General features: G+C 43.4%; 1 protein-coding gene across 13 annotated transcripts in view; it reads left to right on the top strand.

The window, feature by feature from the left end:
* LOC108248866 (rho GTPase-activating protein 23-like) overlaps window positions 1–17,684 on the top strand; it is a 183,455-nt gene that overhangs the window by 74,392 nt on the left and 91,379 nt on the right. For 12 of the 13 annotated variants that reach the window (XR_003040350.2, XM_025011026.2, XM_017437904.3 and 9 more), the window contains 2 exons: window positions 12,506–12,697; window positions 16,958–16,988. Coding sequence is in view for 12 of the 13 variants with exons in the window: in XM_025011026.2 (XP_024866794.1) it covers window positions 12,506–12,697; window positions 16,958–16,988 (223 nt within the window). In the remaining variant the exon portion in view is untranslated. Of the gene's footprint in view, window positions 1–12,405; window positions 12,427–12,505; window positions 12,698–16,957; window positions 16,989–17,684 lie in introns of those variants that run through there. The other variant, XM_037974533.1, reaches the window with a different exon arrangement.

The raw sequence follows: 17,684 nt of genomic DNA, 5'->3' as shown, positions 1-17,684 counted from the left end.
TTGAAAAACATTTTTGTTGTCTGCCACCCGCTTAACTCCCGAAATGTTCTGCCACATTGCTAATGCTACTCCTCAAATTGTTTCTTCTTCTTCCTCTTGATTTTTATTGGTGGTTGGTAAACAACTGAAGGAATCAATACCGCCACCAACTGGTAAAGAGTGTCTGCTAAACTTTTCTCCTTCTTGCATTTAGCAGCAACTCGAGCACATTGGTGCCCTCTATATGTCAGGAGGACAAATAACACCTTTTCCGTTCAAATTGCCAACCCGTGTGTGTTGATCAAATTCACACGCCACTTCAAATATTTACCCGCATTTGGCCGGTGGCGGGTGCTAATTTCCACCCCTGCTTTCATCCCTCGTCTTTCAAGTGCATAGTCAGTCCTCTTACTGTCCCATTTCTTCCTGGCTAACCTCTTCTTCTGGATAACTTCCTGCACTTCACTATTCAACCACCACTATTCAACCACCAGGTTTCTTTATCTTTTCTCTGTCCAGATGACACACCAAGTACCTTCCTACCTGTGTTTCTAATCACTGTGGCTGTAGTAGTCCATTCATCTGGAAGCTCTTTCTTACCAACCAGAACCTTTTACAGTTCCTGTCTGAACTCCCCATAACATTCTTCCTTCCTCAACCTTTGGACCAGCATTTGGTCTTCTTCTTCTCTACCTTTACTCTTTTCCTCTTCTTCACCACAACAGTCATCCTACACACCACCATCCGATGCTGTCTGGCCACACTCTCCCCTGCCACAACCTTACAGTCCACAATCTCCTTCAGGTTACCTCTTCTGCACAGAATGTAGTCTACCTGCGTACTCCTGCCTCCATTCTTATAGGTCACCTTGTGTTCCTCCCTCTTTTGGAAGTAGGTGTTGACTACCTCCATTTCCATCCTCTTGGCAAAATACACCATCTTCTGTCCTTCCTGGTTCCTATCCTTGACACCAAACCTGCCCATCTTTTCCTCATCTCCTCTGTTTCCTTCATCAACATGTCCATTCAGATCTGCTCCGATTACCACTCTCTCCTCCCTGGGAATACTCTATATCACTTTACCAAGATCCTTCCAGAATTTCTCTTTCTCTTCTACATCACATCCAACCTGTGGAGCACAACCACTGACAACATTGAATATCAGACCTTCTACTTCTACCTTCAAACACATTACCCTATCTGACACTCTTTTCACCTCAACTACTTTCTTGCTAACTCCTCCTTCAGGACCACCCCTACTCCGTTTCTCTTCCTATCAAGACCATGGTAAAATAGCCTAAACCCTGCCCCAATGCCCCAGTCTTGCTGCCCTTCCATTTGGTCTCTTGCACACATAATACATCTACCTTCCTCCTCTGCATCATGTCAGCCAGCTTTCTACCTTTCCCTGTCATTGTCCCTACATTTAGAGTTGCTATTCTCAGTCCTACACTCTTGATTTTCCTCTTCTCCCTCTGTCTCCTGGCACATTTCCCTCCTTGTGGTCTTTGACTAACAGTAGCACAGTTGCCGCTGGCACCGTTTGTTAACCGTTTGTCGTTGTTAATCTGGGCCTCAACCGGTGGCAGTCATTGTTAACCTGGGCCTCAACCAATCCAGTATGGTGACGCTTGGATGAAGTCACATGTTAGTTTTGGCAGAAGTGTTTTACACCAGATGCCCTTTCTCACACAACCCTCACCATTTACCTGGGCTTGGGACCGGCACAAGAGATACACTGGCTTGTGCTCCCTAGTGGCTGGTTTGGCCATAGGTCTGATGACGCAATTACAAAATTGATCATTGACTTTTGGCCTAAAGTGAGCTAGTACCAAGTACATTTATGGACCACCCTATGGTTGAACATGGTGTTCATTTTGGACAGCCAGTGTCTAGCATTAAAGCTTAATAACAGAACACCGCTCTGGTTCATGTAAAGAAGGATGTTCATCCCAATCATATACTTCCGTAATTGCCCACATGAGCACTTCAAGAAAGCCAGGTAATCAGAACTGCCGTTCAGTACAGAAGCAGAAACAACAGTCGGAACCTTCACTCCAACCTTAGGTACTCAGCCAGGGGCTTGTGAGTATCCCCACTTCTGCCTCTTTCATTGGGCAACTCCAAATTAGGAAGGAGTATGGCCCCTCTCCAGGAGTTCGATTCCAGAGCCCAAACTGTGTGTAAAACAAATAAAAATCACTTTTTAAAATAAGCCTGCTCACTCTCTAGTGTTACTTTTAAAACTTTATCTCAATTAAAAAGTAACCCTTGTTTTTTTATTATCATAATATAACAATAAAAGTAATAAAATATAGAAATTTTATATTGTAAACCTGTAAAACAAACTGATCACAGATTGGTTTAAAATTTATCCTGAGTGCAGGAGAAACCTGACAACACTGATTTTAAGTGACTGTCAACATGTTCAGCAATGTTCTGTCAGTCTCCTTATTTGTGTCAGTGCATTAAAAATAAAATAAATAAATATTATTTAAAAATTATATACCTATAATACAATCATTATTAAGCATTTTGTGATATTATTTAGGCAGCAGTAGTTTAACAATGCAAAAATCTTTTTTTTGGTAGCAATGTTTTTAGATAATTTAGTGTTTTTGTGAAGTCAGGTGGAGAGAATAAATGTTACATAATGCTCTAAAAATGGGTACTTCACGGGATTTTCTTAAACCTTTTCAAGGACTTAATTTTAGTCAATATTTTTATACTTTCTGCAAGTTACTAAGGATGATATTTAGCTGAAACACTGCCTAACATTTCATTGTGGTCCAAAAGCGAAGCAGCTCAGGGCATTAACACACTTTCTCTGTGATTTGAATGTTTATTATGTTGATTTTTTTAAACATATATTATGAAAATGAAATTGCCTTCCTGCTGTGGAAAGTGTTTCCATCCTGGGGCTCCTTGGTACTATTCTTAGAGTTGATGAATACACAACATTACCTCTCCAAAGTGTTCTGCTGGCCACATCCTGTCTCAAGAAACACACTTCCTTTTTTTAAAAAAACTGTCTTAGTTGGCTCTGAGTGCTTATTTATATTAAATGTGTGTAGTTTCGTGTTGCAGTCAAGCTGTTGGGGGAGGGTTAGTTTGCATGTTAATACAATGTACTTATTCAGTTTAGAAGAAGTTAGATTATAAATTACGCATAGTTTAGATTGACCATGACAGTGTAGTTTAGGAATATCATGAGGGTAGGTTGCAGAAGTATTTACCATGATGGTGGTCTAACATGTTCTATTTCTATGCTTCAGCAGCTGATTCGAGACACCTGGGCCCTGTGTCTCTCCTATAAAAAAGCCCCACTTTCCTTCACATGGTTCGAGCTTTTTTCAGAACATTCACGTTATATTTGGTTCTATTTCATCCCCACTGACCGCCAGAGGGCGGTGCTGAAGGCACTGAATGTTCCCATCGCGCATGCGTCGTTCGAGTAGCAATACCAACAGAGTCACACCTGTGACATGTCGGATGATCACCCATATCTATATACATCTATATACACTGACGTCATCCGAGGCTGTTCCTCATTTCTTCTCACGTTCGGTTCGTTGTATGGCATCAGCCTTGGATAATTTTACCGTTGGCAGACGCCCGATTGCCTGTTGGCGGGAGTAGCGGTGCATTGCCCTCCTAGGGGCTGCAACAGTTGATCTTCACTGAAGGTAATTCTGCTGTTTGTTGGTAATGACAGCGTTTGCGCCTCCTCTCCCAACTCACGGTGTCTGACTTCTGTGTTTATTTGGTTGTCTCGCTTTAATTGGTGACGGTAGCGTCTCACCCCCTCTCCCAATTTTAGTTTAATCTCTTTTTGTAGTTTTGGATAGAGCTAATGGTGTTAGCCTCATTTTGTTTATCTGTTTCGCTTTAATAGGTGACAGTAGCGTCTCACCCCCTCTCCCAATTTTAGACAAATTTCTGATTACAGTTTTGGATCGAGCTAACGGTGTAAGCCCCTTTTTGTTTACCCATTTCATTTTAATTGGTGACGGTAGCGTTTCGCCCCCTATCCCAATTTTAGCCACCCGCTTATTTTGTTTTGAACAGAGCTACTGGTGGCATCTAAGTTTGTTGTTTGCTTTATTTGGTGACAGCAGCGTTTTTCGCCCCCTCTCCCAGTTTTGTTTTTTTCGTCCTGTATTTTGCACGTAGCTGACAAGAATCAGTTAGCGGACCCGGAATTTCAGCCTCGACACAGGAGTGAACAGTAAACTTGTTTTTATTGGACAGCAGGGAGAATGCTACGCCTAGCAGGTGGACCTCCGATCGCCGCTCTGAGAAGAGAGGAGATGGTTCAGTGAACCACACAAAACCCAGGAAGTAACAACTGGCTGAAGAGGTTACACTGACCTGGATGGTGGTGTGACGGGGAGCGGGACCAGACCCTTGATGGGTAACGGTTGAGAGGCATCCAGGAATGGGAGCGAGGATTAGCGCATCCAAAAGGTAGGCCGCGGGAGCAGAACTTAACTCTTGGTCGGACGGGCATGGGTCGAAGCCGGGAGATCCGAAAACAGGAAACAAGACCAGGGGGGCAGGTGAAAAATTCGAGACCAGGTCACAGGCAGGGATCAATGTCCAGAAATCTGAAATCCAACACGTATCCGACAGGGGCAAGGCGTAGGGGGAAATCCAAGAGACGTGAAAGGGGTCGTGGCACAGGAAGTCGGTCTGAGTACACTGGAAAATTACTGGCTTTGAGGCTTTCTGGCACTGGAGGAGAGCAGAGAAGAAGAATATATAGGGCGTAGCCCAGGTGTAGGAGAGGTAATCAGCGGAAGACACAGGTGACAAGAATGAACATGATTACCACAGGAACGAGGCATGGCATGGCAAACACAGGCATGATTATCACAGTAGCTGGCGGTGTCAGCCCCTCTGTTGCTATATTTTATAGTGATTGGTGACGGTAGCGTCCCTGCCCCGACTCCCGATCTTAGCCTGTTCTTTCTGCCTGCGGTCGCACCCAGGTCGGTTTCAAACATGGATGGCTCCCACTGTTGTGTGGATTGTGGGGCTGTGCTTCAGGCAGGTGATGGCCATGACCTGTGCCCTGCCTGCCTTGGGCATAATCACCATCTTCTTGGCTCCTCCTAAGAAGAGGCAAGCTAAGTCTGATCAGGGCCTTTCCACGAGAGTTGAGCTGCAGAATTGGCAGAAATGAAATCCTTTCTTCAGGCACGCCAGCCGGATCCTGCGTTGGTTGGATTCTCTTCTCCACCCATGCCTGAGTTGGCTTCAGAGGAGGATGTGTTGTCTTTGGCTGCCTCTGCCTCTCACTTTAGGAGTGAGGAGGAGGCGCAGTCATCTTGTGCAGAGACTGGCTCACTCTCTTTATCTCAGAGTGCAGCTAGTGGATCGAGTGACAGCTCTATGGGGGACATCATGCGTACGGCATTAAGGCAGCTGCAGCTGGACGTCCCACAGATGGAGGAGTCTGCTCCTGGAAGCACCTTTTTCAGGTGCGGATAGGCCCCTTCTCTCTTGTTTGTCCCTCCATCAGAGGAGTACCTGAAAGAGTTACACGCCTGTTGGCAGGACCCTAGAGCCTTTTCACGCCTCTCCACGAATGATCGCGTGTTGGCAGCAATGCATGAGTCGGTTAAGGCAGGCCTGGATTGTATGCCTGCGGTGGCCTCGCTCATCTTGTCACCAGATGAGGCTCTGCGTCGTGATGTTCGGTGCCCACGGGCTCAATGTCGTGTTACAGATGACTTCCTCTGTAAAGTTTATAATGCTGGGGCGCATACTGACCGACTGGGCAATTCTTTGGCGCACCTCCTGTTTGCCCTCTCTTCATCCCTACAGGACACTAGTGGTGCCACTACAGCAATTGGCTTTAGTGATGCAGCACTTCAGGCTTTTGCACTGATGACCAGGGAGCAGTATTCGGCTGCCACCTCGGGATTGTGATTGACCTGGTGGGTTTAATCCTTGGGTTGCACAGAAGAGACCCAGCAGGGACTTTCGTGAGCCAGTCTGCGAACCAGCCAGGCAAGCCCGTGCTGCAGACTCTGCCACCAGGCCAACCGTTGGATATTTTTTACTCATTAGCAGCTCAGTTACTGGGCTGCTCATGCTGAGGATCCAAGGGTGGTTGCCACTCTGACCCAAGGTTACCGGCTATAGTTCCGACGGCAGCCTCACATGTCACGCCAGGTCAGGGTGACAGTCATCGCCGACCCGCTGAAATCTCAAGCACTGGACCAGGAGCTTTCCACCCTCCTGGCCAATTGAGGCAGTGGACCCTCTGCGGCAACCCAGAGGCTACTATTCAACATACTTCCTCATGTCCAAAAAGACGGGTGGATTTTGTCCCATTTTGGATCTCAGGGGACTGAATCGGTACTTAAAGGTACTGCCCTTAAACATGCTAATGACAGCAGAGGTTCTTCAGACTGTTACCAGGAACGAGTGTTTTACCTCAATAGACCTGACGGATGCATACTTTTATGTACCTATTGCGGCAGAGCATCGCTGGTTTCTCCAGTTTGCCTATTGGCCATTCCGTGTGCTCCCGTTTGGCCTCTTTCTCCCCGAGGGTGTTCACTCGGTGCATGAAAGCAGCCCTCTCTCCTCTGCAAGCCTGCAGAATAAAAATTCTTCCATACCTCGACGACTGGCTTCTCTGTGCCCCATCCCGAGCGCATGCCTCTCGCGATACAAGTCATCTGCTTGGCCATGTGTCCCAGTTGGGCCTCAAGGTCAACTTGGAGAAGAGCTGCCTGATCCCATCTCAGACAACCACCTTCCTTGGTGTGTTTCTGGATTCACCTTCCATGAGGGCTTACCCATCTGCCCAAAGGGTGAACGATATACACCGGATGGTCAGTCGATTCAGGCTGGCCGGCAGTTTCTGTACATCACTTTCCTGCGGCTCCTGGGCAACCTGACATCAGTCGCTTGGGTTGTGCCCTTAGGTCTGTTGTCACTGCACCTTTTGCAGAGGTGGCTCAACAGCTTCTGCCTGGATGCCAGGCGGCACAGGCATCGCAAACTCGTGGTGAGATTGTCGTGTCTTTGTGTCCTGAGGCCATGGAGAGACAAGAGTTATTTGTCCAGGGGTGTCCCCATGGGGGCAGTTGTGTGTCGCAGAGAGGTGGTCACGACAGATTCCAGCTCAATGAGATGGGGCGCTGTGTGGCAACACAGAGCGGTTTAAGGTTGCTGGTGCCAAAAGGATCGCTCCAGACACACAAATGTACTGGAGCTGCGTGCTGTGCATTTGGCTCTTAGACACTTTTTGCCCCACCTGTAGGGGAAATGTTCTGGTTCGGTCAGACAACACCTCTGCTGTCTACCACATCAACCATCAAGGTGGCACCAGGTCAGCACAGCTTCTGGAAGTGTCCAGAGATCTCCTGGAATGAGCTTCTCCTCGCCTGTCCAACCTGCGGGCAGAGTACTTGCCAGGGCAGCATAATCACGTCGCAGACTCTCTTTCCCACTAGGCGACTGCTCCAGGAGAGTGGTCTCTTCACAGCGACGTAGTGCTCAGGATCTGGGAACTCTTTGGTTGGGTGGAAGTAGATCTGTTTGCCACAGAGGGGTCGACTCAGTGTCCTTAATGGTATTCCCTTACGGGGGGTCAGGTGCACTGGGCCAGGACGTATTGGCTCATCCTTGGCCAAGAGTCCTCCTATACGCTTTTCCACCCCTGTCTCTGATTTGGCCTGCTCTTCGGAGGGTTGCCAAGGAGGGCCACAAGATGTTGCTGGTGGCTCCGTGTTGGCCAGCACGGCCATGGTTCCCGCTTCTACAGAATCTGTGTCACAGCATCCCGGGGTGTCGTCCGACCAGGAGGGATTTGCTGTCTCAGTTGGGGGGCCTATTATGGCACCCCAACCCTCAACGCCTCCGACTCTGGGTGTGGCCACTGGAGGGCTTGTGCTGCAGCTGACTGGATATTCGGATCCTGTCAGACGCACCCTTTTGAGCGCCAGTGTACCCTCTACTCGCCAGCAATATGAAAACAGGTGGCGGCTGTTTTCCCAGTGGTGTTCTGCCCGCAATGATGATCCAGTCACCTGTGCAGTGTCCACTATCCTGGAGTTTCTCCAGTCTCTTCTTGATAATGGCCGCTCTCCTTCGACAGTTAAGGTATATGTAGCGGCAATATCATCAAATCATGCTGGCTTTGAGGGCTGTACCGTGGGGAGCCATAATCTAGTTTCTCGTTTTGGTGCTCATAGATTGCACCCGCCGACAGTTCCATGGGCACCAGGGGACCTGTTCTTGGTCCCCTGGTGCTCTCCATTTGAGCCTTTGGTGTAGGCAGACCTTAAGTGGCTCTAATGTAAGACTGCCTTTTTGTTGGCTATTGTCTCAGCTAAGAGGGTTGGAGAGCTACATGCTCTTTCTGTCAGTCCTTCATGTCTCAGATGGGTTCCAGATGGCTCTGGTGTTAACTTGTGGCTCAACACTGCATTTGTGCCTAAGGTGCTATCCCGTTTTCATTGTAACCAGCCACTGGGATTGGCAAGGTTTCAGCCTACATCAGGAGTGGCTGGGGATAGGTCCGAATTATTATGCCCAGCGTTGGAGGCATACATTGCAGCTACTGCAGGTATACGATGCTCAGACCAGCTGCTCTTGTGTTGTGGAGGCCCAAGGCTAAGTTGTCCTCTTTCCAAGCAGCATCTCTCCCACTGGATTGTGGATGTCATCTGTCACACCTACAATGCAGGACGCTGCTCCCTGCCGGTCGGCGTGAAGGCACACTCTACCCGGAGCGTCTCCGCTTCCTGGGCAGCTATGAAGGGAGTTCTGCTGGACACCGTATGTGCTGCTGCATCATGGGCTTCTCCAAGCACGTTCACCAGATTCTACAGGGTTAATGTGGCCACCCCTCATCCTCTTGGTCAGGTTCTTCTGCAAGGGTCCTCAGCACCTCCTCAGTGAGTTATGTGCTCAGGATTCCTTGTGACATCGTTCGTATTAGTCATTCAGTGTTTTCAGCACCATCCTCTGGCGGTCAGTAGGGATGAAATAGAACAAAAGTTATGTATGTAACTATGGTTCTATGAATCACAAATGACCACCAGAGATTCTCTGTTACTCAGAATCCTTTCACTCCGCGAGAAGATTCTGTAGGAACAGAGCCTCAGATGACGTCAGTGTATATAGACTGGGTGATTATCTGACATGTCACAGGTGTGACTCTGTTGGTATTACTACTCGAACGGCGCGTGCAATGGAAACATTCAGTGCTTTCAGCACCGCCCTCTGGCGGTCATCCGGGATTCATAGAACCGTAGTTACATATGTAACTTTCGTTTTGCATTAACGTCACATGCATCATAACATTATTCACACATCCATATATGACGACCTTCACTACTGATTTTACTGACTCCCACGTCATGTTTTTTTTTTTTTTTAATTTGTATATGAAAGTATTCATGAAATAAAAATGTTATCATTCGCCTTCATCACTGCATCTCTCCCAGTTTTTGTCATGGCTTCAGAGCTAGGTCATGACAGTTGGGCATATGTGTCAGTCAGTGTGAATCACTTTCTTTATTATCTGCCCCCAAAATCAGAGCGATAATGCGATAAAACCCATGTTTTGTGTGTGTGTGTGTGTGTGTGTTCGTTTGACTGTACTGGGAGTAAAGTATATCATGAATCATGAATTCTATAGATCTTTTGCTAAAATTTGGTGTGGTAGCTGAGCATAGTCTCTAACACACACTTGGAACACAATTTGTCGTGCAACATCGTTGCTTAAGGCCTTGATATTAACTTTTGGTGTCAACCATGTTTGTTATTTAGCAAAATATCTCAGAAACCTTGGTATAGGTTTCAATGAAAATCTCAAAGAGTAAATACTTACTGTACATCTACAACTGATTAACTTCTAGAGTCAACCCCACTGAAAATGGCCACGATAGTTTATCAACCTTTGTCTACACAAAAATGTCTATACCTCAGTGAATTTTACAGATGTCATGCTAAAGTTTGGTGTGGTAGTAGCTGACAATCATTCACAACGCATTCTCTAAGCCAGGGCTATTCAACTTTAGTTGCAGGCGGGCTATATATAAAAATAAATGGGGTTTGAGGGGCACAGGTAATATCACCTGAGGGCAGGCAAATATTTTTGCCTGTAACTGTCTGTCTGTGCATGTGTATATTTGTGTATCTGTATGATTACCAAAGTATATCAGGAACCACTTGTCGTGATGGGTGGAGATGACGGAGACGAACCCAGTGCGCAGACTCATTTTAAAGAAAAGAAAACTAATTTATTAAACTGAAGAAACAAACGAAAACAAAAAGCTGACGTGACAGCAAACAGACAAGAACTAAAATAAAATTCATAAACGGAACAGAACTAACAACAAGAGTAACTGAGCATAACTGAAATCATGAAAACAATAAACAAAACGACAAATAAAAACTCAAAACCCCACACCACTGGACAAATTTTATTAAAATAATGAAATAATTTCATAAAATAAATCACTGGATACGCATCTACAACTGATTAACTTTTGCAGCCTTCCCAATTCAAGATAGGGCAAGCCGCCACAGCCAACTGACCTTAGAAAACAGAAATGGCTAGAAATTAGACAGTTTTACATATATTGAGGTACAGTTTGATGTGATATTAGCTGTAGGCCTGTCACGATAACAAATTTTGCTGGACTATTAATTGTCTCAGAAATTATTGCGATAAACAATAATATTGTTTGGAGGTCGTTTTAAACTAATGTAATGATAATAACACAAAAGTGCAAATACATCCTCTTAAAGATTAATAAACTTTCAAAAGAACACTTAACACTGGAACTGGAACACAAAATAAACAGAATAACCGAAACAAAAATAAAATGGACTCGCAGTCTCTGTTAACAAAGAATGCACTTGAATAAAAACTAAAGAAAGAAAAAAACGGAAATAAAACCTACATTCAACCAAAACAGTGCGAATTATTAAGTCTGTAAACTAAATAGCCCTTCAAAACATAATAATCATTAGTAATATAGAGAAGATGGACAAAACCGCCAGTTTTATAAACAAAAAGTGCAAACAAACAAAAGCACACGGCGACAGAAGTACAAATGCGATATACGGGCTCACAAAGGTTCAGTGGTTCGCCCCGGTCATTTGGAATCCGAAGTGCTCCCACACCGCTGCTGTTACTTCAACCTTAAAAACCAATTCCATTTCGTTTTTTTCTCCCAATATCAAACAGCATTTCTTTAGCTTGCTAACTCCTAGTGGGGGCTAATGCTAAAGCGGTACAAGACAATGCGCCTTGGCTGGCTACCTGACACAATATGCCACGCCCCCTTACGCTAAGAGAAAGGGAGAGGTCAGTGCAGAGCACTGGAGCCAAGCCTTTTGTCATCCACTGTCTTCAGTAGAAAAAGAGAGAGACACGAAGAAATGATAACGCCAATAAATGAAAATTACCAACCTCATTTTAATTTATCATGCAATTAATTGATTTATTGTTTATCGTGACAGGCCTAATTAGCTGCAGATCATTCCCAAAACATACTCTGTGGCATTTTGCAATATTTTATGAGATTGTGCATGTTATTTTAAAGGTTTGACCAAAATGACTACAGCTCCATTATTTCTCAATGTAACATAATTAATCACTGCTGGTTTAATAGGCCAGCTTTAAGCACTAACAGATCACATAAAAGGTCATGTCAAATATCACATGAGATCACGTGTAATGTTATTTTCAAGTTTGACAAAAATTGCTACAACTTTGTCATTTCTCAACTCAAGATTCTATTAGTCTGAAAGTTAGCTTGAACGATGGTGGACAGTATGCATTCTTTCAAGGAATTCTAAGCTTTTAATTATAGAAAGTGAAGACTAAGCTGTGAAAGTGCACTTGCATGAGATGGTATTGAGGCAGTTTGTTCATTACAAACTGCTGCCCCACACTGATGATTAAAAACATTTTGTTCTTAAAGTATCAGGATTAAGCATCAGTCTGTTGTGCTTAGTGTAAAAATCTGAAGCCTTCTAACCTTGTGGATTCAGTGGATGTGATTAATCAGACTCTGTGAAAGTGATGACCTCCTTTGTCTATTGTCCATCTGATTTTTTCAGATTTGTGTTCATGAGTGCAAATGGGTTCCTGTTGTTCCATGATTATTTATAGGTTGTGTATATTTTTAACTCTTCTATTGTTGGTTGAGTGTAATAAATATGATTATAGGTAAAGCTGTTCGTGAAAATAAAGCTTCCTCTTTGGACAGAGGAAGTTTCCGGAAACATTTCTGGCATCGGTGGAATTCTACACTGGTCAAATCTGGGAGGAGTCCTCAGTGAATGTGCCACATCCACCCACCCACCCACATTCACCCACACTGCCTTTAAATGTGCTCAGCTGTGACTCAAACCATTGTTCTGGAGTCTCCTGAAAATGATACTCGTGATGTAGTTTAAGGTTCACATGGTAAAACTTTATCAGTGTTTATTTTTTTCTAACAAGATGGAATCTCTGTGTTCTAACCTTAATTCTGTCTTCCTTTTAGGCTAAAGGCCAGAGAGATGGTATGGTGTCATCCAGAGAAAACCGGCGCCGGCCGCTGTCATCGGGTGAGGTGGAAGGTGTGTCATGGCAGGGCCCACGGACTATCTTTCTCAAAAAGAATTTACAAGGATTTGGCTTCACTTTGCGCCATTTTATCGTCTACCCACCAGAGTCCTCTCTTCACAGCCTAAAGGTAACAGACTGCTGTCCGTGATGTTTTCACCCCAAGCCTCACATAAGCAGAATAGATAACAGGTGGTCTACAAAATATGTTTTATGGTTTGGTTTTTGGGGTCATGGTGTTTGATTCTTTTTATTTATTTATTTTTCTCATTTGTTTTATATTTTTATATAATTTTTATATTTTATATTATATTTTTGTAAACACTCAAGAATGACCATACATTACAGTCATGGATAATCAATAATTTACACATTCGCATCATGTAGTTATATAAAAACTGAAGGAATGAAGAAGTTTGGCATTCAGCCCATCATTGTGATAGTCCGAGATTAAAAACTAGGTGCAGTTTTTCTACAGTACATGAGAAGTTGTTGCTTATTTCATACTCTATTGCATTCATTTGGCAAAAAAAGATTAAAAACGTTCCTTAACTTTTCGCTCAGAACATAAATAATAATAATAATATTTACTGCCAAATCTGAACAAAATCAGTTTTCCTAACAACAAAATACAGAATTACTGCTTCTTTTAGGCGTTTTGTAAATGTTCAGGACACAAAGTTTTAACTGACTGAGATTTAGGGGCTATATTTATCAGAATGTTAACTTTGCTGTGGTTTTGAGAAAATAAAACAAGAACTATCAGAACTCAGGTTCGAACCACTTTAAAGAAGAGTAGTGCAAGTTCTGACCCTTGTTAATGTGGTGGACTGGCTTCCTACAGGCCTGACAGCCTGAGATCAGTTTGTGATTCAGAGCAGTTTGTTACTAATGAAAAATATAGACAATCCATGTAAACAAATGCCAAAGTCTGAAACTGCTATTGATTAGTTTACTCTGATGTGAGAATGCATAAACGCTACCCTCTAGCGCGCACACATTTTTATTGAGTGAGCATCCGGTTAGCATACTGTTATCTTCGAGTTAGCATTGGTATAGCTTCGAGTTAGCACTGTTAGCTCTTTCCTGTCGGTGTTATTGAATTGCAGTGTTGCGTACTGACGTCTTGACAATGATCTGGGGGTAATCAGTTCACACGGTTCCACGTTCCCAGCTTGGTTGTTATGCGCATCGTTTTGTCAGCCATGATGGTCCTTATGATCTTTAGAATCCGAATATGAAGAGTTTTCACTTGATTCCGGAGATCCAGCCGTTGGTTTATTTCATACTGGTAAGGTTGTATATCCATTATTTCTGCAAAGTCTTTTGACATTTCTTTGTATTCAAAAAAGCTTTCTTCTTCCAATTCCACTAATAAACAATGGCACAGTAACATGTTTTTGGTTATTCAGCAATCTGTTGGAGCCAGATGGGGCACAGCGCACATCATGAACCCAGGACGATAACTACCCACCGATTGGCAATCAATTTCACATGCTATTGTGCAAATGGAATAGACAACAGGTGGAAATTATTGGCAATTAGCAAGACACAATCAATAAAATGACTGGTTCTGCAGGTGGGGACATCAGACTACTTCTCAGTACCTACGCTTTCTGGCTAATGTTTTGGTCACTTTTGAATGTTGGTGGTGCTTTCACACTCGTTGTAGCATGAGGCGGACTCTACAGCCCACACATTTGGCTCAAGTATTGCAGCTCATCCAGGATGGCACATCAATGTGAGCTGTGGCAAGAAGGTTTCCTGTGTCTGTCAGCGTAGTGTCCAGAGGCTGGAGGTGCGCTACCAGATGACAGGCCAGTACACCAGTAGATGTGGAGGAGGCCGTAGGAGGGCAACAATCCAGCAGCAGGACTGCTACCTCTGCCTTTGTGCTAGGAGGAACAGTGATCTCAAAACAATGCTCCTAAAAAAATCTAGTACTTGCCATCTACAACCCTGAACTGCCAACATGCATCACAACATATTCCTCAGACTGTAGATTGTGAGCTGTTCTGACAAAGTTGCATTCAGACAATGTAGAACATTAGAAATAGAAGCTCTTGATTGAGTTGAAAGATGGAAGATGTGTGGGAATGCAGATTTACACTCTGAACTAATCATCAAGCCCTCGCCACTCTGCTAAGCAATAAAAGGATGAACTGTTCTGTTTCTTTATGTAGTGCCAAATCACAACAAAAGTCGTCTCAGGGCACTGTACAAAAACATGCACATACATTACAAAAAGCCAATTAGTAAAAGTTTTTTATCTAAGGAAGCCAGCAGATTGTGTTGAATTTTCACTTTGTCGCAGTCTGCCATCCTGAGCAGCACATAGGCAATAGTAAAAAGGAAAAACTCCCTTTTAACAGGAAGAAACCTCCGACAGAACCAGGCTCAGGGCGAATGGCCATCTGCTTCAACCAGCTGGGGTTTGAGAGGACAGGAAAAAGACAGACAAATATAGAATGACTGGTCTAGGTGTAGTTTCTACTGGAAAAAAGACAAAGAAAATCATATTAATGATAGAAATAATTACTCTAGAGCAAGTAAAAATAGCAGCATAGTGAGGAAATGTGGTCAATTTGTCCCCCAGCAGTCTTAGCCAATAGCAGCATAATTAAGGGATAACTCAGGAAACTCAAGCCAACCCTAACTATAGGATTGATCAGAAAGGAAAGTCTTAAGCCTAGTCTTACAAATAGACAGGGTATCAGCCTTACAGACAGAAACTGGAAGTTGGTTCCACAAGAGAGGAGCCTAATAATTGAAAGTCTTCTTCCCATTCTACTTTTAGAAACTCTAGGAACCACAAGTGAACCTGCAGTTTGAGAGTGAAGTGCCCTGTTAGGAAAATCTGTAATAAGATCTTTAACATAAGATGAAGCTTGGTTCATGAAGCTTTGCTACCTTACTGCTAAAATAAAGACCAGAAGAAGAAGAGTGCCACTTACGGTGAAACACAACCGAGGTAACTTGCTAAAAATATTCTCCTTCAATTCCACAAAGCTGAAGTTGGTTTCCAATTGGAGCTTCCGATTCAGAAAATGGCTAAAGGGTGATTCCACCTAATTTTACACTACCTTCAGCATCTTTAATCTACTCTAGTTAAAAAACTACAACACCTAGACACTTCAAACCTGAGCCAGATTATTCTGCACTGATTGCAGAACATTTAAAACCAAATGTGTGATCTGTGAAACCTTAATCTGGTTAGTGAAACCTCAATAGAGTGTGATTGCTTTACTATAGCAGCCATCTTGAATTGAGTTAACCCATTAACATTAATAAAGATTGATGAATCATTACACCCTTATTTAGTTGTTCAGAATTGAAGCAAAATGTCTGTTTTTAGAAGCTGCAATGTTGCACTTTTGGAGCATGAGGCTGCACACTAGTTACATGGAGCTGTACCCTTAATACAAAAATTCCACCTACACACCCTCCAACACAGTCACCGTGAAACATGAGACTTTTCTTTAAGTCTCAAATCATTAATTAAAACCAAATGCATTTAAAAACTGAATATATGAACATAAAGTGGTAGAGGAAGATGTACATGAGTAACAAAATCAAAACCTGAAAAATAGTTATCTGAAGTGTATTTTTATTTTCTAGTCAAAAAAATGTCCCATTTGTTTACATGGAGTGACAGGGCATAACAATTGTATTGCAGCCAGCCACTAGGTGTAGCTTGTTCTGTGTGACTTCATCTTCTTGCTTCTGGTCCTGCCTCTACTTAATACTGAGAATGTATCTCAGTGAATTAATTCTATAGGTCAGTCAATTGTCGATGTGAACCCATTGATTAGTTTCTGAAAGTTTATTTAAATCCTTTCAGTGGTTCAAAAGATTTTTTTGCTGAAGGTACAGACAAACGAATAAACAAATGCGCACACACACACACACACACACACAAAACAACAGTATTGCTCTGTTGTTGCCTTTGGTGGCAAGCGATAAAATTTATGTGCTAATAACTGAAAGAAATCTGATTTAGAGTGAGGAAGGTTCAGAAAGGTTTGATGGCTTTTATTGTATATGCACTTTGAAAAAGTTTTATTTAAATTGAAAGTCAAGTTATTTTTCTGAGGGGATTGAGTTTCCACAGCTTCACGAATCTCTAACTCATGTTATGTACAGTCCAGTAAAGGCACTTTGACCTGGAGAGGGGTGGTCACAGTGTTCAGCAGCAGTCTTGTGTTTGTCCAGGTCAGGAATGAACCAAGTCAGCAATGCATCAAACCCTGATGACAGAGCCGGTCAGCAGGAGACAAGCACTAAAACCGACATACTCTTTATGAAACAAACTGTCAGGCTGCAGAGTTGGAATAAGAAGCTGAGCTAAGTGGTCATCCTCACTAACAGATGTTCTTTGTTTCCACTATAGGATGAAGAGAATGGTAATTCATCTGGAAAAGGTGAGTGGTTTATGTTCTTCATCATCACCAGGTTCAAAATGGAGTAAAATCAACATCGGACATAAGAAAAACATGACACCATACATCCATTCTGTCTGTTTTTTATTTTACCAAAAATTAACTAGAATGCAGAAACATGCATGTTAGGTTAAATGGTAACTCTAAATTTTCCCTAGGTGTGAGTGAGAGTGTGAACGGTTGTTTGTCTCTGTGTCTCTGTGATTGACTGGAGACCTGTCCAGGGTGTACACACACACAGTTTGTTTTTTTAAAGGCCTGGAAAAGTAATCTTTAAAAGCTCCAGGTCATTTCAGGGTCTGACATTGCCCTGCTTGTAACTGGGGCTGGAGAGCTGAGGTTCACTTTCAGGGAGATGTTGAGAAAGGTCCACTGGAAGTTCTTTTCAGGTTTCTTTCAGGTTTCTGTGTTCCTTGTTCCTACAAGCTAAAATATTAGACACAAACAACTTGAAAATGTTTTAGTATCGTACAATGTATTGTAATACACATGTGACAAGGCAGGACTTGACAGGATTCAGACTCTCAACACAATAACGAAGTTTTAAGGATTTTATTATGGAAAGAGGAGGATCGGGACCAGAAGCTCTGAACTGCGCACTCACGTGACCGTCGTGGGTCGGGACCAGAACAGGTAAGTCCTCCTTAGCTTGGTGGCTAGATGCAGACAGGCTTGTCT

Source organism: Kryptolebias marmoratus, linkage group LG2, assembly GCF_001649575.2.
Source record: "Kryptolebias marmoratus isolate JLee-2015 linkage group LG2, ASM164957v2, whole genome shotgun sequence".
In the NCBI taxonomy this organism is placed as follows: domain Eukaryota; kingdom Metazoa; phylum Chordata; class Actinopteri; order Cyprinodontiformes; family Rivulidae; genus Kryptolebias; species Kryptolebias marmoratus.
The sequence above is the reverse complement of the archived record's forward strand: the minus strand, read 5'-3'. Positions and strand labels throughout refer to the sequence as shown.